This window comes from Sorex fumeus, unplaced genomic scaffold, assembly GCF_029834395.1.
Source record: "Sorex fumeus unplaced genomic scaffold, SorFum_2.1 ptg000036l, whole genome shotgun sequence".
Taxonomy (NCBI): Eukaryota; Metazoa; Chordata; class Mammalia; order Eulipotyphla; family Soricidae; genus Sorex; species Sorex fumeus.
This window is the reverse complement of record NW_026606093.1, coordinates 20,029,719-20,052,027: the sequence shown is the minus strand read 5'-3', so window position 1 is coordinate 20,052,027 and position 22,309 is coordinate 20,029,719. Positions and strand designations below refer to the sequence as shown.

General features: G+C 38.7%; 1 protein-coding gene across 2 annotated transcripts in view; it reads right to left on the bottom strand.

The window, feature by feature from the left end:
• Positions 1–22,309, bottom strand: part of LOC130027223 (protoheme IX farnesyltransferase, mitochondrial) — a 128,214-nt gene that overhangs the window by 21,418 nt on the left and 84,487 nt on the right. The window contains exon 5 of one of the 2 annotated variants that reach the window (XM_056117896.1): positions 13,052–13,122. The exons of the other annotated variant lie outside the window; for it this stretch is intronic. Within the exon in view, the coding sequence (XP_055973871.1) occupies positions 13,052–13,122 (71 nt within the window). The remainder of the gene's footprint in view (positions 1–13,051; positions 13,123–22,309) is intronic. 2 annotated transcript variants of the gene reach the window in all.

The window sequence follows — 22,309 nt, the reverse complement described above, 5'->3', positions numbered from 1 at the left end:
GACGTATTCAATATGCCAAACACAGTAACAACAAGTCTCAAAATGGAGACATTAATGGGCCCGCTCGAGCAAATCGATGAACGACGGGAGGACAGTGTTTTTTTGACAGCATCATATAAGCAGATTAAAACAACTACTTGAACAAAAAGCTATCTACAGAACTTTGGTTAAAATCTTTGCCCATAACAAAAATACAGCAGCAAAAATTTCTTTTGGAAACTGTATGTAGAATATCAAGAATAATGGTTCTGGGATAAAAGAAAATTAAGCAGTATCTGGGCCATCTTTTTTTTTTCTTATTATTTCTGGGTCACACCTGGTAAAGCACAAGGTTTACTCCTGGCTCTGCACTCAGTAATGACTCTGGTGCTCAGAGGATCATATGGGATGCTGGGAATCGAACCTGGGTCAGCCGCGTACAAGGCAAATGCCCTACTCACTGTGCTATTGCCCCAGCCCCTGTGCTATTTTTTAAAAAGTAGTTTGATTTACTATGAAACCTATAACTATCATAGTGCTATTAAAGATCAGCTGTTTTAATAAAGAAACTTTTTCAGAGATATAAAGTGGTTCACTTCTCATCTCTGTTAAATCCAATTGTAATTATCTGAACTTACTATTGATAAAATGTGATCAGGGCTAAGACCTAAGGGCTTTTTAAAAAAATTTATGGCTGATTTCTTGTTATTTTAGGTCAATTATTCAATCTTTCTCCTTGTCATAATGCTCAGACACTATGTTATGCATTCATATTCATCAGTGAACAAAGTAGAAAGCAAAAGTTTAGTCCAGAAAGTAATATAGGCATTAACCAAATATAAATAAGAAACAATTAACTCTTAAGTTATAAAGGGTTTGCAGGAAAAAAACAGAAGAAATGAGACAAAATTACTTAAAAAGAAGAGATGCTAAAATAGAGCTGGAAATAGGGGCTGATAAACTTGGTTAAAATCTTTGAATAATTTCATATTCATATTTGAATATGAAATTATGTATATTACTCAACAATGTCATTTCTTATGTATAAATGTATGACTGATGTGAAAAGGTATCTATTTAAGATGGCCAAGCTATTTTTATGTGTAACTTTGAATTTTTATTTTATTGTATTAAATTATAAGAAAAAAAAGACAGCATCAGACTGATCACAGAAAAACAATAAAATGTTAGTTTTCTTATACACTTCCTTAGAAAGGGCTTTTATTAAGAACACCCTGGAGCAAATTATAGAAAAGATCAGAAAAATAGGGAAGTGGGGATATGATAGTTTTGCACAACATTTTAAATTTTCAATAAAGCAGTAAATGTCTAAATAGGAAAATAACATTATTTGAGGGGGAGTGGGTCACAGAAAAAGATCTAGTGATTTTTCAGAACTTCAAAATTCTTTTATATTCGTTCACTCACTCATGCAAATATATTCATGGCTCATGCTGAGGTTTGAATGATGATTTATTTCCAAACTCATATTCAAAACTGAATTACATTTTAAATTGAGATATCTTTCTACTGAGCATCAAAGCATGGAATCTTTCTACTTCTGTTATTCCTGCCCAAGGCTACTTAGAAAAACTAATAGACTGTGAATGGGGAGAAATTTGTCAACATTTCTACAAATTATTTATTCTTTCTTTAAGACATAGCATTTCTTTCTTTACTAAAGAGCAGTCCTCAGCTTTATTGAAGTGGGACTTTCTATAAAAATTAGAAACAAATGGCATAATATACTGGCTTTAAATTGGTGCCTGTTTACTATACTTAATAAACATAATTTAAATTACTTATTTAAATAACTCACAGGAGAAATGTAGCATTTCTTGTTAATGTGCTAGAGACACATATGAAATTACAAATTAAGAAAGCATTATATTTTAAGCATCTCTGTAGATAACTGGTTTATATAACAATGAGTCTCCTACTTTTGTTATTATTTTAGAAGGATTTTAAATCACAAATTAAAATTTCCTTTATTGAAAAACAAAATAAATCCCCAAACCTTAACCAAACAAAGCTAATGCAAATTTTATTTCCGTACCAATCTCATACTTGCCGCTGCACCGGCTGTGGGAGGTGTCTACACAAAACTATTCTGGAAATGTCGCTTGTGAAACCGATTTAGGTGTATTCAACAAATGTCAAGACAAAGATGCTGCAAGGTGGCAACCATTACTGTCAATTCAGAATTGAAGGAAAACGTTAAGAAAAAGAGTACACAGGGCATATTTTAGAGGAAATATAAGACATGCTTAAGAGAAAAAAATGCTTCAAAGAAGGTCTTTTTGACATGATTCTACTCAGAACGTAGGCTCTATCGCATTTTATCAAGAAAACTTTCATATTTTCAAGGAAGAAAACAAAGCAGGTTAGAGATGAATAACTTTCTGAAAATCAACTAAAAGATGGGCTGAAGTGAGATTCCAGTAAGAAAGGCATGAAGCGAGCAAGAGGCTAGCCCAGGTTAGTTCTCTGGCACCCCAGAGCCTTGGGTGAATGACCCCTGAGTAAGCTCTCCACACCACTAGGCATGGCCCCCAAACCAAAAGACAAACAAAAAAATTCAAAACCAAATAAGTAAATCAAAGAAAAGAATCTTATTAGTCTGGGAGGAAGATAAAAATGGGTCAGAGAGAAAAAAACCTGAATATACCTTATCCAAATATTGACTTAACTTCTTTGATTCAGCCTTCTAATTCAGGGAAACTTAAATTGTGATGCAAGTTACGTTTGTTAGCCTCCATAAAATTAGGGTGAACGTTTTTTAAATTCTTTATAGCATTATTATATAATGAAAGTTTTTTTTAAAAAATGCTAACAAACAAGCCAGCCAGCCATCCCTGCTGCTCCGCAGACACTTTGGAGATGCATGCTTGGGCGGAAACCGGAGATGAAGATGTAGATACAGGCGAAGCCAGGCCTCACACTGTCCCCGGAAATCAGAGCCTCTGATCCTGGACAGTGCTGATCAACACAGGGACCTGGGAGAACTAGGCTGGAAATAATAAAGAAATAACGTCTGCTTCCCCCGCCCCCCCCCCTTTTGTTTTCAAAGAGCAATATTTGAGGAAAAAAAATAGGTTTGGCTGGCAGATACCATGAAAAGAAATGCAGAAATCTGAGGTTTCATGTTAAAATCTTCTATTTTTAAACACTGGCAACTGTAAAAAAGCATAGCAGACCAAACAAAAAAGTGCCTCTTCAGGAGGTGCCTGCTGGCTCCTGTTCTGCAATCTGTAGTCTAGGCGAAAGGTCTCTCCGTGAAGTGAATGCAGCCGCTTGCTCTCCACCCAGTATCTTTCTCAATCTTTCATGTGGCTATTTCTTACTCATCCTCTCAGATCCTGGGAGGACACCTCTCACCCTGTCACCCGCCCTCCTCCCCTCAAGTTGGTCCGCATGCTCCCAGGGCTCTGGTCCCTTATGCTGACACGATCTGCTATCCTGTGGCTCATTCCATCCACATTCTCTTTCCAGTGTCTCAACTCTGTCCATACATACAACCCTTGTTTTCTTCAGGAAGAATCGACTCACCTTTATAGTCTAAAATAACCAACCTAGAAATCTGGATAAAACAAATGTTTATAAACCACGCAAAAAAGAGCTAATACTATCTCCTGACTACTGCTCCTTAGATTTATTTCTTAGTGACTACAATTAAAAAACTAAACTACTGTGACATGATAGTTAACTTTTTCTTCCTGATTTGTTTGTTTTGGGGTCACACCAGCTGTGCTCAGGGCTCACTCCTGGCAGAGCTTTGAGGACCATATGCAGTGCCAGGGACCAAAGGCAGATTGACCTCTAGCACCTTGGGAGTTAACCCTTGATAGTCCCATTTCTTGAGTCTTCGTATACTTTCTGGTACAATAGGACACAAAGAATTAAAGAATCCCTTTAACAGGACTGCTCTCAGGAAATATTTACAATTTATAATGCTTCAAAATAATTATTTTTTTTAATGACAAAGAAAAGATGTTAACTTTTCAAAATTGTAGCAGCCTTCTTGTAATTATTCATACATTGTATTCTTCATACATGTAGCTCACCATGTTGAAGTATTTTATTTAAAAATAACGTTCTAAACATTAGCACTACTCTTTTTCGGTTAGGCCCAAATTTGTTCTTCCTGCCACTTTAAATGGCTGGTGAACACTAAAAAATGAAATTTCTTTACTTATAAAATGTTTCTATTCTTACTACATTTGCAATATACACACCAGGAGATTAATCCTAACAGCCCTGAGAAACCCTGCCCAGCTTTAGTCAGTCTGGTGCATGAGCAGGGGCTGGGGGTGGGGGGCGGGGGGTGGAGATGTATATTCACAGCTTCTCTGTAGTCCACAGAATGTTTACATTTGCTTAAGTGCTTACTGGTAAAACCTTCAGTAAATTTGAAAAATGGGTCCTTTAAATCCCTTTAATACTAAGCTAAATCCTGTCCCTAAGTTAATAATGCCATCTAAACAATCCATTCATTTCATTTCAAAAACCCAATCTTAGTCATTCATTTAAAAACCAGGTATTGGCTGACCCGAATTACAAGAGTCTTAATTTATCCTCTCTAAATAACCTATCACTCTGCTCTGTTCATGCCCTTGTATGTCTTCTTCTTAATGTCCACACATAAAGCTAATGAGTTATGGATCTCTAATCTACTAAGTTGCAAAAACTAATTCTAAAATCTATTATTTCTCTGTCAACATTACCAAGCAGAAAAATTCAAAGAAAATATCATTAAAATAAATGTTTTGAATAATAAGAAGGTCTAGTCTAGGCCAGACTTGCTTCCACTGTTTCCTTTTCCTTTTCTATAACTACCCAGAAATCTCTTGCTTCTATCAAATTATTCATCTTACTCAGTAGATATTTATGGACAGTCTTGTCCCATCTGCTAAGCATCTTATACATCTGGCTAATATTTTCACCCAGACTATAAGCGTTTTGAACAAAACTGATAATGCTGGTAACACTAATGTAGCACTGTAGTAGCACTGTCCTCCTGTTGTTCATCGATTTTGCTCGAGTGGGCACCAGTAACGTCTTCATTGAGACTTGTTGTTACTGTTTTTTGGCATATCAAATACGCCACAAGGAGCTTTCCAGGCTCTGCCATGTGGGCGGGATACTCTCGGTAGCTTGCCAGGCTCTCCGAGAGGGATGGAGGAATCAAAACCTGGTCAGCCACGTGCAAGGCAAATGCCCTACCCGTTGTGCTATCACTCCAGCCCAGGTAACACTAATGACAATCAGTAAATTCATTCTTTTTTTTGGGGGGGGGGTCACACCCGACGATGCACAGGAGTTACTCCTGGTTCATGCACTCAGGAATCACTCCTGGTGGTGCTCGGGAACCATATGGGATGCTGGGAATCGAACCTGGGTAAGCCGTGTACAAGGCAAATGCCCTATCCACTGTGCTATTGTTCCAGCCCCAGTAAATTCATTCTTAATGAATTAAATTAGACAAGAAAGTTATTCAATTGTTAAGATATACAGAAGAAATATTAGGTCTTGACATTCTCAAGAAAAACTTTTTCACTAAATCAGGAAAAAGTTCCTTACTTGAAAAATGAATGTTAGAAATCTGAAATTTGAAAGATCTTAAGTTAAAGATGACATATTAAAGTCACCTTATAGGGGGTATGGTGCCGCCAGCAGGTCAATCTTGTACCTGTGTGACGAGTGAATCAGCAGCCTGATGGCACCTTCAGACTTCCAGATAACCCCAAATTGCTGCTGTGCCTTTGGCCAGACCCCAAAAACTTGGGGCAAAGTTTATCAAGAAAGTAAATGGCCAAAAGGTAGGTATGTGGGAGACACACCCACAAACCACCTTGGGCTCAGCTATATAACTGGAGGCATGGCCTCTATAGTTCCTGATCGAATGCTTAATGAATGGCCATGATCCCAGAGACTCAGAAACAAATCTCGAAACCCAACAGCTTTTGGCAGAAATGCTTCCAGTCCCTGCAGTGGGTCATCGGAGCTGGGCCACCCCAGGTGGGAATAGGTTTCATGCCTTGTTCTCCCTGGCGGCCCAGTGGCCGCTATTATCCAGAGGCAACTGGACAGTCAGGTTTGGGCCCACAGTGATGAGACACACGGGACTTCATGGGATGGGGGTGGAGCCAGTCCTTTCCTCCCCATCCCAACAAGACCCCGAGTCTCTTCCCTCGAATGGCCTCTATGGCTCCTGATCAAGCTGCTTAATGGCCGTGATCCCAGATACTCAGAAACAAATCTTGAAACCCAACGGCTTTTGGCAGAAATGCATCCGGACCCCGCAGTAGGTTACTGTTGCCGGGCCACCCCAGGGGGGAAAGGGTGCTGTCCTCCCACCTGTTCCCCTTGGCGGCTTGATGGTTGCCATCCTCCAGAGGCCACTGGACAGTCAGGTTTGGACCTGCAGTGACGAGACACACGGGAGCCTCACGAGATGGGGGTGGAGCTGGCCCTTTTCTCCCCGTTCCAAAGAGACCCCGAGTCACCACCCAAAAACAGCCTCTCTGGCTCCCGATCAAGCTGCTTAACCACCATGATCCCAGAGACTCAGGAACAAATCTCGGAACCCAGCAGGTTTTGGCAGAAATCCCTCCAGATTTAATTGTTAAAATTTTGGAATTTCAAAATCGCGTGGCCACTACTGTATCCAGGTGACATCATATGTTATTCATAACCAGCAACAGAAAACCATTTGTCTACTGTTGCCTTTTCAGCAGATCTGAATGTAGGGGTAAAATCCCAAATAATAATGGTGGGTCTGATGTCAAAATATTCAATGTAATCAAAGTAGAGAGAGAGTAATGTGGAAATCATCTGCTCCACTGGTAGGGGGAGGGTGTGGGATGGGGATATATTGGGGTTTTGGGGGGTGGAGAATGGGCACTGGTGAAGGACAGGTGTTTCATTGTATGACCAAGATTTAAACCCGAAAGGTTTTTAACTGCTCTCATGGTGATTCAACAAATAAAAGTATAAAAAATGAAAAAAAAAAGTAAGGTGGAATTCATGACCAATTCAATCAGCCAATCAGTGGCTGAATAAATAGCAGTACTCCTACATAAAAAAAAGAAAAAAACTAAAGTCACCTGCATATATCTCTAATATCTGTGGGAAAAAAACCAAACAAGAACATAACAGAATCTCCAACTTTAAAAGAAGGAGGACACTCTCCTACAGAAAAGCTGCAGGGAGGAAGAGAGAGGGCACATATCTCTCCAAATCAGGGGCAAAATGTTAGACTCAGTAAATATTTAATTTAAGAATCTCTTCTTTAGGCTGTGAAAACAAATTCTAAAAATAATTTGATATAAAGTATTGGGGGTGAAAGTGGTGGATTATAACTACAAAGTTACAGAATAGAATGAGGACTTGAAACATATGGCCATGTATAAGCTCAAGTCACCTGGAAGCATATCCCCAAAGACTGGCCTTAGATACCTTTCCCTGCCTCATCACTATACAGAATTAGTCCCTTATGCCTGTCTCTTGCCAGGAGAATGGACCAGGGCTGGAATATTTGGCCAAACCTGGGCAATCAATTTTTCTCTCACGGTGCTTTAGAAATGGGATGAAGGGTTAAGTTCAAAGACCTTGGGGGCTAAAACAGGTTACTGTTTGGATGGAAAATTAAAATGTGAAAATACGTGAATTAATGTGAAAGTGGGCTAGAAAGTGCCAATAAAGAGAAAAAGGAAAAGAAAATACATACACAAAGAAGAAATAAGCAATGACAGCAGAAGCAAAATTCTAACTGGTGAAGCCGTAAGTGGGCCACTTTTTTTTTCTGTGAAAAGGAGAAGAGAGGAAAAACTAGATGGAGCAACTAACTTAATAAACTTTCTCTCGATAGAGGGCTCATGTGTCTAAATACTGTGAGAAGAAAAGGATCTGGTGGGACTCTGGGCTGATGCAAAGTACTGAGGGAAATGAAGGGAAAGTCTCAGCGACTCTGTCTGCAGGAAAGCTGGGGTCAGTCTTGGAGGCTGCTGCCTAGGTCTCAGAGTCTGCAGGAGTCCCAGCTTCTGAAAACAGGAATAGAATTCTGGCAGGTATGATCTGCTGTGAAGAAAATAATGGGCCCAATCCTCCTGAAAAAAACTGAAGAGTATTTTTACTTGAAGTTGTGGGCTACTTGGGCTGGAGCAATAGCACAGTGGTAGTGCGTTTGCCTTGCACGCAGCCAACATGGCCGACCCGAGTTCAATTCCTCTGCCCCTCTCGGAGAGCCCGGCAAGCTACCGAGAGTATCTCGCCCGCACGGCAGTGCCTGGCAAGCTCCCCATGACATATTCGATATGCCAGACACAGTAACAACAAAGTCTCCAATGGAGACGTTACTGGGCCCGCTCGAGCAAACCGATGATCAACGGGAGGGCCTTTACCTTACCTTTATTTTTACTTATAATATTTAGGGGAACTTACTTTTAACCTCTCTGGTCACACTAAAACTACTTAATCTACTCTATCCAGATATGGTATAATGTGGACTCGGTGCTTCATTAGGTTGAAGGAGTCTGAGAACACTACATACCTACATGGCATACAAGGGGTTTATGATAGCCAGTTATTAGTGGGGATCTACAAACAGCAGAAGCACAGACAGCTTAGGGGCATCAGAGATAAACTGCTGCTTGATTTTGTTCATGACCAGTCCCACTCACTAACATGCTTCCAGATGACCATTAGGAGCGGCTTCCATGACGAGAGGTTAAGAAAGAGCCCACGTGACCTGCTGGAGCTCTGCTCTACAGACCCCGTCAGCACAGATGCTCGAGCCAAATGCAGAGACTATGGACTGTCTGTGTGTAGCTGGGATGTGAGTGACATTAACCACAGATACTCAATTCAAGTGGCCTCCAAGCCATTAAAGACTCTGATAAATAATTCTACCTTAAAAGGTCCCAGAGCTAAAGTAAAAAGCAAAAGGCAGAAAGCCACAGGGTCAAGTGTATCCACAGAAATTACATTTGGTAAATAGCAGCTACAAAAAGATACTTCTATTAACCATCTGCAATTATTGTAGAGGGCCATGGTGTTCTCTGGAATAGAAAACCTGAATAACTAATATCTCACGTAAGTATGAGTTGAAACATGCCACTTCTTTTCTTCCCACCAGAAAACTACAGTAGTATTTTCTTAGAGTTGATAATCACATTTTTTTGTGCAATTTATGCCTTAGACTTACATAATTGGATTTTATGAGATTGGTCCACAAACAATTAGTATGATTACTTACAGATTCTTGGGAAATGAAAAAAACTAATATATTCTTATCTTTTATTATCCTTAAATGATATTAAACTTTAAAGATTTTCCCCTTAGATTAAAACAAAAAAAAAAGACAAAAAATTTTATTCTGAAATTGTAAGGGCATATTTTCCCTTCCTATTGACTACTTGAGAGATCATTTTTACTATTTCTGTTTACTAACTATATTCAATATCACCTATCACACATCTGAAACACTGCACTGCACTGTCCTCCCATTGTTCATCGATTTGCTCGAGCGGGCCCAGTAACGACTCCATTGTGAGACTTCTTATTACTGTGTTTGGCATATCGAATACGTCACGGGGAGCTTGCCAGGCTTTGCTGTGTGGGCGAGATACTCTCGATAGCTTGTTGGGCTCTCCGAGAGGGGCGGAGGAATTGAACTTGGGTTGGCCATGTTGGCCGCGTGCTGCTGTGCTATCGCTCCAGCCCACTCTGAAACGATGTATACAAATAGCTTTTTTTTAAAAAAAAGGCGACAGGTATGCACAAAGAACAATGAAAGCAGAAGATGAAACATTTACCGTGACCTCACTATAATAGAGAGATAGCTAACACTTCCAGAAGAAATGATGTCTGGGATAAGATTTACCCGGCAACTGTTGGGTAAGATTAGCGTTTCTGGAAGCAAGGTAGGTATGACACCAAAATAAAGCAATTCAATTAAATCTAACTAAATCTTTCTAAGTCAAAACTGGCTCAAAGTAAGCTAAAATTGGATTATAGCAAATATAATTTTTCACTAAAGTACTCTTGGCATTTACCTTCATGTAGGACTCTGAGTTTAGAGATTCAACTTTTCAAGAGGGTTTGCTCACTTTCCAGTAAGAATTTCTGATATGAATTCTAAAGTGTACTCTTTGCCAAAGAATAAAAGTGAATGCCAAGTCAACTCCCTCCTTCTAACATTCATTCAGAGCCAGGACACTCTTACCATAATGTCCAAACATTACTTACCTTATTTATCATTTATATTAAAAGAATATATAAACGCATTGAATGCTATTTTAAAATCAATACTTAAAGGAGTCTGTCTATATTACACCTGAAGACACAGTACAACTGGTAGGGCACTTGCCTGGAATGAGGCTGGCCTGGAGTTTGATATCCCGGACATACTATGGTCAGTGCCCTGACACTTACAGATGTTTCCTGATCAGAAATCTTAGAGAAAGTCCTAAGCAAAAAACAAACCAAAAGGGAAATCTATATTTTAAAGGCTACCTATAGACTAATTTAGATACTAGGCTTTATTCCCTCTCTACTCTTGGAAAAGTATTTGGATTTTATATTAAAAAATCTTAAAGATAAAAAAATTTTGTGAAAATCATACTCATTAACAATTGTCCATGTATCATTCCAACTGGGTATTGTTGAGAAGGTCACTATTAACAATTCTGCTGGGACAACAGGTGCAAGCCAGGTGACCAGCCACTTGATCTTTGGCTCACATTAAAGCTCACATTACAGTTCACATTACAATTAGACCCTGTGACAGAACACTTTTCCTCCATACATCTCTTTGACTCTTTTGTCCTTACCTGAAACACTCAGAACACTGATATGCCTCTGCTTTTTCTTTAACCATCTAATTTTAAATCAGAGATTAAGCTGACCTTCTAGATGCATCCTTAAGATAAAATGCCTGATCAAGAGCTTATTCCCAACTTGTTTAAAGGTTAGGACTACAAATGGTTCTCACTAGGAGCGGTTCTAAAGTATTTTGCCACTGGTTCACACTGAGAAATAACTTAAAAATCTGTGATTTGTTTCTTCTGCAGAAATCTTTGAAGAACTTTGTAGGGGGTAGTTACTCCTGGCTCTTCACTCAGGAATCACTCCTGAGGGTTCTTTGGGGACCATATAGGATGTTAAGGATTAAACTCAGGTTGGCCGAGTGCAAGGCAAACACCCTACCCACTGCACTATCTCTCTAGGCCTAGGCAAGAGATTTTTTGATGCAGTTCTTAGTTGTTAGGAACTGAGAGTTTGGAATGGACTAGATGAAATTTTGGTTCTGTCACTTATTTGCAAAATTCTGATACTGAGTTTCCTTACCTGAGTAAAGAGGGAATTTACCGGCATGTATTGCTATAATGAGAATTTTTGAAAATGCATGTAATTTTTTTTTCATTATGAATTACCTGATTTTACCAGGAAAAATGAGTGTTATAATTAATCTTATTAAAACTAAGTGGTATTTTCTTGTGATATCACTACTTGTCTCAAACTCTATTTTCTATAGCCTGACTTTCATTACCTATTTCTCTAATTTAATATAACAATTTAATGATACTTCTAATTCCTTCTGGAATAAGAAATAAATTAAGCAAACAAAGCACTTGCTGTGTGTCAGCTGTGTAAGCCTTCGGTGTCCAGTATGACCTGTCCCGTTTCCCTAGAAGCAAAGAGAAGCACATACACCTGTGCGACTGTCCTGATGAGCCTTACAAGCAGAGAAAGCGTTCCTTGAGGGTATCCCTCCTCTCTAAAATATTCAGAGAACTACTAACCCAGGCACGTTTCTTTCCCAAGAATTCTACTATTTCCTGAATTTCTTAGATTATAATTTTGTTCTCTTAAATTAAAATCTTGGAAATAAACTGCAATCACTTGGAAAAGATAATAAAATATATTTTTAACGAACAACTATAGCATAAAAATGTTTATATTATGAATTTAGAATGAGTATAGACAGAAACCAAGCTCTCTGTTATACAAAAGCTGAACTGGCAGAGATAAACAAGACTTCCAAGGATTTCTTTCTGTGATCTAATCAACTGCAGTGAATCAACAATGTAAAAGCTTCATCCTTTACACATCAAGTTATAAACGAAATCTATCAAGTAAGACAGATTCAACAAGGTACATTAGTCCAAATCAAATACAGCGAAGAAAAGCCAATAAATATTTTCAAAATAAACTAGCTAGGCTTTATACTTAAAGTTTGCATAGCTGGAAGCATGAGAACCATCAAAGCTGAGAAATTAATGTTAGTGGCTAGTCTATAGGACTTCCTACTATACCACTGTAGTCACCAATGTATTGCATTACTTCTGATCGCATTTGTTTCTTTCATTATTTCATTTAAGATGTGTGATTATTTCATCCACAAGTGTCGCCCCAAATATATTTTTTGATCCATGAAGGCATCATGTGGAAATAGGAAGAAAGGAGTCACCAGTTTAGAATAGTCAATATAAACCAGTATAAATGGCTCTTTCTATTCATCTTGGCCTGCCCATCTATTGGATTAAAGAATATTTTAGAATGGTGGGTTTGAAATCTCTAGGAAGTAAAATGTTTAATAATTAACTATCAGTGATATTAAAATATTTATATACCTTTTAAATTCTGCTAATTGAATTCGGGGAAAAGGAGAGTAATGCAATTGGTATTTTACTAGGCTGTTGACAGCAGTATTAGTGTATCTGAAAAAATGCTTCAGACATTTTTTTTCTGAGACCCTATGTGGATTTACTTAAAATCTTCTGTATTAATAAAATAATTTTCTCTTTATAAGTAAATAAGTCCCTGTCTTAATTCACCTAAAAATTTATCATATGATTTATACTCACGACAAAACAGCACATCATAGGTCCATTTTGTGTTTTATAGTATATTTTGGATAGAGTTATATACAGGACTGTGTAACCACATCTCCCTTTGGGAATGTCATTTTAACTTCAGAAATCAACACAAAAAATTGGGAATTGATTTAATATTAACAAACAAAGGAAAGTTCTTTAATGTGGAAGAGCCTTATATTTAATGATTTTACCTGATCTGGCCACGGACTAGAGGTCTGTTCTTTGTCCTATTCATATTGGAATCAAACGGCACCTCAAAAAACTGTTAAAAAGCAAAACAAAAAATTAAATACATGAAACAATTCTGCTTTAATTTTGTCAATTTTTCTACAAGAAACTAATTTTGATAGTAGGAACTAATACTGCTGGTACTCTAAAGGAGAGTTTTAAAAGCACTAGTCAAACAGAATATAAAGGGAATATGGAAAGCTTAGTAGACCTTATAAACACTAGCCTCAGCACCCTGACTAGTTATAAAAATCAAAAATATAAGAGTTTTGGGTTTGTTTTTCTTATTTTCTTCTTTATCTTGTATGTAAACCAATTTTTCCTCTTTCCTATACTCCTATCATTGAATATATGCTGTATTTTATGTTTCTGTATATTGTTATAAAATATCATAGGATTATGATTCAACTTAAAGAGAAATTAATTTCACCCAAAGATGAATAAAGGGACTTTGTGTTCTTTTGGGGAGATCAGTGATTGCAGGTTCTATGAGGGACAATTTTATGTTCGGAATAAAAAATAAATTTTCTCCTGGGGGCTCCCTGAGCAATGCTGGGGTGGCGCTGGTAGCCCTGGGCCCTTTTAGGCTGAGTAACACTGCCGCAACCCAGGTCCGAGCACTGGTGTCCAGCCTGGCTGGCTGAGTAATGCCAGAAATGCATCCAGGTTCCTTGAACCTTATTTGGAAGTTGAGTGTGGTTAAAAGGTCTACCCAAGTGTTAAGCTGACAGATAACCTGTGATGGTTTTGGATTATGTCACTTTAGCTAATCTGGAACTATGTTGTCCAGATTTTTCTTTCCTGCACAGTTAGAACAGCTAAGAGATTTGGAAGGTAAAATAAAACACAAAAACAAAAACATTCTCACTCTAGGCTGAGGGAGTTACTGTAAAGTGACAGTGTCGCCCACACAACTGTTAGGGAATGTCTGTGGGCCTGAGGGCAGCATGGATTTGCGGACCTCCAGTACCAGACATGCTCGTGGGCTGCAGGTCCCCAGAGGGAGTGTGTGTGCTAGGCTAGTGAGGAATACTGTTGTGCTGGCACCTACATTAAGCTGCAACTTCACAGTGGCAGGGACAGATGTATGTTTCAGTCTGTAACCCAAGTTTCAGCTCCATCTAGTTGATTCCAGGTTGTTCCTGCTCTCCCCTTTTCTTACTCCCAGCTCTGCTTACGCAAGCTTATCCCCTGGTTTACGGCGATGGTCTTACAGAGACTCTAACGTTTAGGGTCCACTCAGGCCTGACCTCTTTCACTCAGTGGATGTGGGGGGGCCAATCAATCCTAACTGATGCAAGTTTCTTTATTATTTCCAGCATCAGCACTGTGATGGTATATTTTCAATGTCTGTTTATCTAATAAGTTAATCTTGCCAACATAAGTGAATTTATAATTTTAAATACTAAAGAAAACTATGCAAATAAGTTCTCAATAAGCAATATACTAAGTCAAAATTATACTTAGTAAACTTTTACACTGTATTATATTCACTTAAAATTATATAATTTATAGTTTATTGATACATATTTTTTATCTTCTTTTTGGGCCACTCCCAGTTTTGCTCAAGTTTTACCCCTGGCTCTGTTATCAGGTGTAGAATAACATTGCCACAGGGAGCTTAGGTTTATTGGGTTATACCCATCACGGTGCTCCCTAGTCACTCCCATTCCTCTGTTTATCTGTAAACTCTTTTCTGTGCTCTCTTCCCCAGTCAGTTAATCACTTTTTCTCGCTAATCAGATTCTGTTAGCTTGTAAGATGGGATCCTTCTAAGGACACTGAACTTGTAAGTTATGTCCTTTGCATAGTTTACCTTAAAGCAATATCCTTTCCTATGAACACAGGAAGACAGTTAATATGCTTTGTAACTTGGGAGTTGATTGACTCCGAATAATATTTACTACTGGGCATCTGCTTTTTTGACTCAGTTGCCCTTAGTTCCTAGCACCCCAAAAGCAGGGTCCTGACGAGTGACTGAATGGACCCAGGGCAAGCTGTGAGCTACCCTGGCATCGAAATGGGCCACGATACTCAACTATAAGTTGAGGGCACGATCATAGACAAATGCTGTCATGATCCAAAAGTAACGATGAGACTAGGACCCTGCTGGGGCTAGGAAGACTAACCTGGCCTGGATTCCTCAGGAAGAACCAAACTGTAAGTTTATCTCTTACTGTGCTCATGCAGAATGACATTGCTAGAAATATTAGAAGTAGACTTTACTACAACTATTTAAGTAGATTACTAGCTGAGGAAAGAATACGCCCTTGTGGGGATCCCACCTTTGAGCAGATCTCCTAGTAATATGGAATAAATCTCTTTAGATGAGATTTTATCCTTTGCACGCGGCCAACCCGGGTTCGATTCCCAGCATCCCATATGGTCCCCTGAGCACCACCAGGGGTAATTCCTGAGTGCAGAGCCAGGAGTAACCCCTGTGCATTGCCAGATGTGACCCAAAAAAAGCAAAAAAAAAAAAACCCATTGCTTAATTTCAGTTGACTTCAACTATCTCTGTAACTTTGAAGTCAATACAAATGTAGTACTGCTAATTTATTGTTATGTATTATTTTTCACATGCTCTCAGCTAATTTAAACATCATGTAAAGTGTAATATGTTGCAGATAACAAAATTAGGCCAGAGGCTTAGGTCACACTGATTTAGGATCACGGCTTGTGCTACCTTCTTTAGCATTTCAGTTCCTCAGATGGTCAAATACCTTTCCCTATGCCTAGATACAATGAATATTCACTAAGTGGTAAACACTGGAATCTGTTGGACCATCTGACTCAAATATTTATTTCCAAAGCTTTACCTCTGCCTTTTTCAGTTTAATCAACAATATAATTTTGCCTCCATGTCATGATATATAAAGTGTGAAAAAATTGTAACAAACATTAGAGCAATGAATGCACTTGAGAGAAATAAAAAACACCTTGATTTTTCCTTCAGTAAGCAACTTATCTTGTAAGTTACATTTTGAAAAGTTTTTTTGAGGTTCTTTTTCTCATTAAAAAAAAAAACAGGGGTCAGAAAGACAGTTCAGTGGGTAAGATGCTTGCTTTGCCTGAGGGCAAACTGAGTTCAATTCCTGTCACCAAATATAACCCTCCTGAGGTCCACCAGGTGTAAGCACTAAGGACTGCTGGATGTAGTACTCAAACCAAAAGTAGCACTGCACTGTAGCACTGTCCTCCCGTTGTTCATTGATTTGCTCTAGCGGGCCCAGTAACGTCTCCATTGTGAGACTTGTTACTGTGTTTGGCATATCGAATATATCACGGGTAGCTGAACCAAAAGTAAAAAAATAAAAATTTAAAACAGTATTGTGAACTGTTTTCATTTAAAATTTTCCCTTTTTATTTAGACTTCCTACCGCATCTCCGTCCTTTCGAACCAGTTTACGTATTCCTCCATATTACATGCTATTTTACAAAAGAGCTACCCCTGGCTCTCTGCTCTGCAGTCACTCTTGGCAGTGCCCAGGGAAACACACGTCGATGGACAAGTGCCTTAACCTCTGTACTGGCTCTTTAGGCTGCAGATGGTAGAAACATAATCCAAAATAGCTCCAAAAATAAATAAAAATGGGCTTCAATTCTTACAAGAGTGCTATACCTGTTTTTAGAAATAATTAGATTGGGTGTCAAATGTCCTGCCATGGCTCTGGCTCCTTCTGCTTTAAGCCAGCTCCATGTTTCCTGCATGCAGTCTCCCCCCGTGAAGCAGGTGGAACACATCGGCGGTCCTGGGTTCTCACCCTCCTAGAAACCTTAGCAGAAAGTTTCTTTTCTGACAGCTCCGAAAGAGAAGTCCAGAGCCACCTTGCCAGGGGTCAGCATGGTCATGCACAGTGTTTCCCAAGGGAGCAATCCCACTCACTCTGGTAAGGGGTGACCTGGGGTTATTGGGCAATCCAGGGAGAGTAGGAGCAGCCACGGGTGCACTCTGGATGCACTGTTTGGTCTGCTCACTTAAAGAAGATAACGTTTTAAGCAAAGGAAGTTTTGGAACACTAAGTGATTATTTTTTTTTTTCTGTAAAAGGGGCAGTAGTACAAAGAAGTTTGCCACAGGACATGGATATATCCTGGGGGGTCAAGGGGTGTTTATTGTTGGAGAGAGAAAATGATGCAGTAAACCATTCGAACAAGCAGTTATTATTTTCCACTCTAAAGAAAAATTCTATTACCATAAGAAGGTAGGAAACTGTTAGGTAAACAGTAAAGTAAGTAAGTAAAGTAAAGGCCCTCCCGTTGATCATCGATTTGCTTGAGCGGGCCCAGTAATGTCTCCATTGGAGACTTTGTTGTTACTGTGTTTGGCATATCGAATACGTCACGGGGAGCTTGTCAGGCTCTGCTGTGCGGGCGAGATACTCTCGGTAGCTTGCCGGGCTCTCCGAGAGGGGCGGAGGAATCGAACTCGGGTTGGCCATGTTGGCTGCGTGCAAGGCAAACACCCTACCACTGTGCTATCACTCCAGCCCATAATTCAATAAAAGAAAAAAAATAATTTCACACATCATAACTATAACTTGCTTATAATAGAAGGGATATTTCTATATAGAAGGCATTAATCAATATAAACATAATAAAAATTTTAATTAATCTGACTAATAATCTTTTGGGCATCAACTGAATTTAACAAATGAATCATATTAGTAAATGGATCATATTTTCCCTTTCATAGTCATATGCTGAAGAGAGGGCACAAAAGATGCCTTTTATGGGATTTCTACTTTATTATGTCACGTCTTTGTATTATTATTTCAGAGACGATGATTAGAAATAAAATAGTTATCAATTCTTCAAGTGTACAATACTTATGATACTGAATTCTATAAGCTAAAATGATACAGACCAAAAATGAAGAAAAACTGAGCCCAAATGATAAAAATTTCTCTATTCATTTTAATTATACACTCTGCAAAAAGTTTATATATTCTAGAAAAATTTGTAAGTCAGGTTCGGAAAGTATTGAATTTGATAACAAGGTGCAACCTTTTTGTTCCTTATACTAAACAATCAGAGCCACATTCTTCTTAACACTCAATAAAAAAATGTATCGAGCCATCTATGTTGGAGTTTGTTTTTCCATCCATCTTCTCAACTAGCTGTCAACAAGTGTTTTGTCATTGCAGTATGGCTAACAGCTTCCACAGTCCAAGATAATGTCTCAATCAATCTCAGGCCAAGTTAAAAGGGATGTTAAAAAATAAATAAAGCAGAGAGAGAGGTACCTTATCCAGCTGGATTTCACATACCATTACTTTCAACTTACAGATCAGTTAAGATACCTAGGGAGTCATTACTCTGACTTGTTACCAACCTTCTATTGCCATACCTTGAATAAACAAAGATATAAGACTCAGTTGTTTCCATGTCTTTTTGTCACGCAAGGAATCTAAAGTGAATGTCTATGTGCTTATGCACTCAGAAGTAAGTTTTCACATCCAGTAGGAACTAGGGCAATGTTCTCTACTATACTTTCAAGTCACACCTAACCAATCTGTATTTTAAGAATTTGTTCTTGGAGGAAAATAACTAAAAGATCTAAAAGATCACCCAACACTTCACTTGACACTCAAAGTACCAGAATTTATCAGTAAAAGAACTCATAAAGTCACATTGGTTTTGACTAGCAGTAATTATATGTAGAAGATTTGGCCCCTTTCTCCGGACAGAGATCTGTAAACAATGTTTTCCAAAACCACATAGTAGAAGGAAAATATTTCAAAACATAATACTTGTCTTTGGATGGAGATGTGGAATGATTCTTTACCTGTTTATTTTTAATTTTTTAAAAAATTTTTAATTGTCTGTTAAAAAATGTACACCCCACTTACAAAAAAATTTTCATATTTTTATATAAGTGATACAAGTACAAACTCGGTATTGATCCTCTTTAGGCTAATTAAATTGCTAAAGAGATATAGCATAAAAACCAACATTAATGGGGGCACGAAATATGGCTCAAAGGGGGAGCAAAATATGCCTGGCATGTTTGAGGTCCTGAGTTTCATCTCTGACACTAAATGGACTATTGAGCACCTCAGTGTATTTCCCTCACTGCCGAGCCCCAGACTGGGGGCCTGAATGGGACTCTAAGCACTACCAGGTCCCAAACACCCAACGATCAGGCCTCTACCAACAGGCTGAGTATCATCAGGAATGATCCTTGGGTACCTGCCCTAACCCTCCCCAGAACTGCTGGTCCCTATAAAAAAAGAAGAAAAAATATTTAGTGAAGCTTAGGCAGTAGAAACTTTATTTTGCTGCAAATGCGTTACGGGAAGATAAACTGTTACTCCTAAACAGTTTCTCTCATCCTCAGTGCCACTTCCTTAATCCAGGTGACCATTTTATGTTGTCTCAATTACAAAAGTCTTCTAATTACTTCCCCTAGTATTGGTGCTCCTTTCAATTTTCCACACAATAGTTAAAATGATTTTTCAGATGTTAATATGATGTTAGTAAAGGCCCTCCCGTTGATCATCGATTTGCTCGAGCAGGCCCAGTAACGTCTCCATTGGAGACTTTGTTGTTACTGTGTTTGGCATATCGAATACGTCATGGGGAGCTTGCCAGGCTCTGCCGTGCGGGCGAGATTACTTTCGTTCTGGCCCTTTTCCATCTCAGGTTCCTTTTCTTGCTCTTATCTTAACTCTAAGCATTTGAAGGAGAGTGGAGGGGTGAGCTACACTCACCCATCCTCAGGACTGAATCTGGGCTCTGTGCTCTGTGATCACTCTTGGAAGTGCTCAAGGAAACACATAAAACGTGACTTTGGCTAACCACTTGCCTAGATTTCAATTTCATCTTTCAAATGAAGAGAATGGTACTACCTATGCAGTAGGGGTATAATGAGTGTACATAAGATGATTCATAAAGCCCAGTCTTGTTAATGGGTCAACAGTCCTAAATCAGTAATTGCTACTAGTACAAAATTGTTTCCAATTTTATAAAATAAATTATTAGCACTTGCTATAGCTTGAGCAGTACTAAAAAGGCACTCTTCTGGGTTGAAGAAGTAGTACAAAGGTTAAGGCACTGACTTGCATGTGGCCAACCCTACTCAGTTCCTAAGTATAAGGTCCCAAGCACCTCCAGAATTGACCTCTACGCACAGTACCTGAAATAAGCCAGGCATACTGCAAGTAATGCACAGCCAGCAATTACTCCCAGCCCCACTCAAAAGTATTCCCACTGATGCAGCTCTATTTTGCTAGCTGTTAAATTAATTCAGTTACTAAACTAGATTTTATCTGCTTTAATGCAGATAAGAACGTGTACTATTTTTCAAGTATAAGTTGATTAAAATGCAAGATTTTATAGTTATACTGATATTTTCATAAAACGTAAAATAACTGGGTCTTTAAAAAAAATAAGTTTAACAATAACAGCCCTTTTTTGTTGTTGTTGTTCATACCCGGCAGTGCTCCTGGCTTTGCACTCAGGAATTACTCCTGGTGGTGCTCAGGGTATGGGATGCTGGGCAGTGAACCAGAGTTGGCCGTGTGCAAGGCAAACGCCCTACCTACACTAGTACTTGGACCCCCAGTCTTACTCTTAATTACAAAGGCAGCCTGGGCAAGAAGATAGTTTTATATAGTGATTGTAAACTCAAGTATTTTATTTATCAGCCTCACAACCCAAATGAATGTGTGCATTTGATGCCTTTTTCTGAATAGAATTCCTGTGACATGACCTATACTTAATCTATATTTAACACCCCAAATCATTTCAGCTTTTAATATTTTTTGGCTTGACATCTAGCTTGATGCACTAAAAGCTTTAGTTAGATGATGCTTTAATATATACAGTATATATAGTATGCTATATAATACAAATAAACAAACACTGTCCTCCTGTTGTTCATCGATTTGCTCGAGCGGGCCCAGTAACATCTCCATTTTGAGACTTGTTGTTACTGTGTTTGGCATATTGAATACATCACGGATAGCTTGCCAGGCTTTGCCGTACGGGTGAGATACTATCAGTAGCTTGCCGGGCTCTCTGAGAGGGGTGGAGGAACTGAACCCGGCTCAGCCTGGCTGGCTGCGCACAAGGCGAATGCCCTACCGCTGTGCTATTGCTCCAGTCCTAAAATATAAAAATTCTGAGACATATTCAGTGCACTAGAGCTATGCTTTGCATTTTTTTTATGTTTATACAGCTAGAGCAATAAACAAAGCTATGCAAACATGAAAGTGAGAAAATCTTATAAAGGTATTTTAGTGAAGTTGAAATGCACTAAAATTCTACCTTCGATTCTCAAAGATGGAAGAGGGACATTAAGAGTGGGTTCAAGGCCTTCCTTCTGCTAACAGAAAGGTAATGTCTTCTATTTGTTATCTTAAAAAAATTGTTTTAGAAACATCTTTTACCAAATCAGATGTATATGGTTTGAAGTTAAAAAATAACCTGTTATCTTAAAGGAACTGTGTGGCTACTTCAATGTTATTAAAAAGTTACAAAAGCATATAGAACTATTCTGAAGGTATACATAAACTCTGACAGACAAAAACGAAAGGGACATACTTTTCCTACTCCTGTAGCAGCCTTCTTCTTCACCTGTGGCTCTACTTCTCTAAGTGCAGCAGAGAAATGTGATGACTTAGCCAACAGGTGTCAGGAGCACTAAAGCAAGCTGGCTTTGCGCCCACATGTGTACAGTGGAGATACTGTGTCACTCCACATTTTGGAGTATTCTGTGTCCTCCAAGACAAAGGACAACCTGCTAAAATACACACTGAAACTCCTGTGGGATTAAGTGTGGTTCCTTCCCTTTGGAGTCCAGAATTTTACAGTTTCTTTGTTTCAGAGTTCTCAGATTGCTTAATGATTTCTGTAGCCTCTACTTCACCCCACTGTGACCAGATGTATGTTAAAACTGCACCTGAACGCTTAAAAATTTGCCACTTTTACTGAAAAAAAAAATGACATAATCCTGAGTATTGTGTGTGTGTGTATGTGTATGTGTGTGTGTGTTTTGAAATGGGATCCTAGATGAAGATGACTTCCTAGATAATGAGGATTTGCTTTCAAAAATGTTCACATTGCATATACTTTTTAATGTCGCATTTAAACCCTTTGCAATATTTAAAGACCTGTTCCAGAGATCAGACTGGTAGGCAGAAGTATGGAAGATGCTAGAATGCAGAGCATATTGGAAACCTACCTTTTGTAGAGAAGACCATCAAACTGAATGATGTC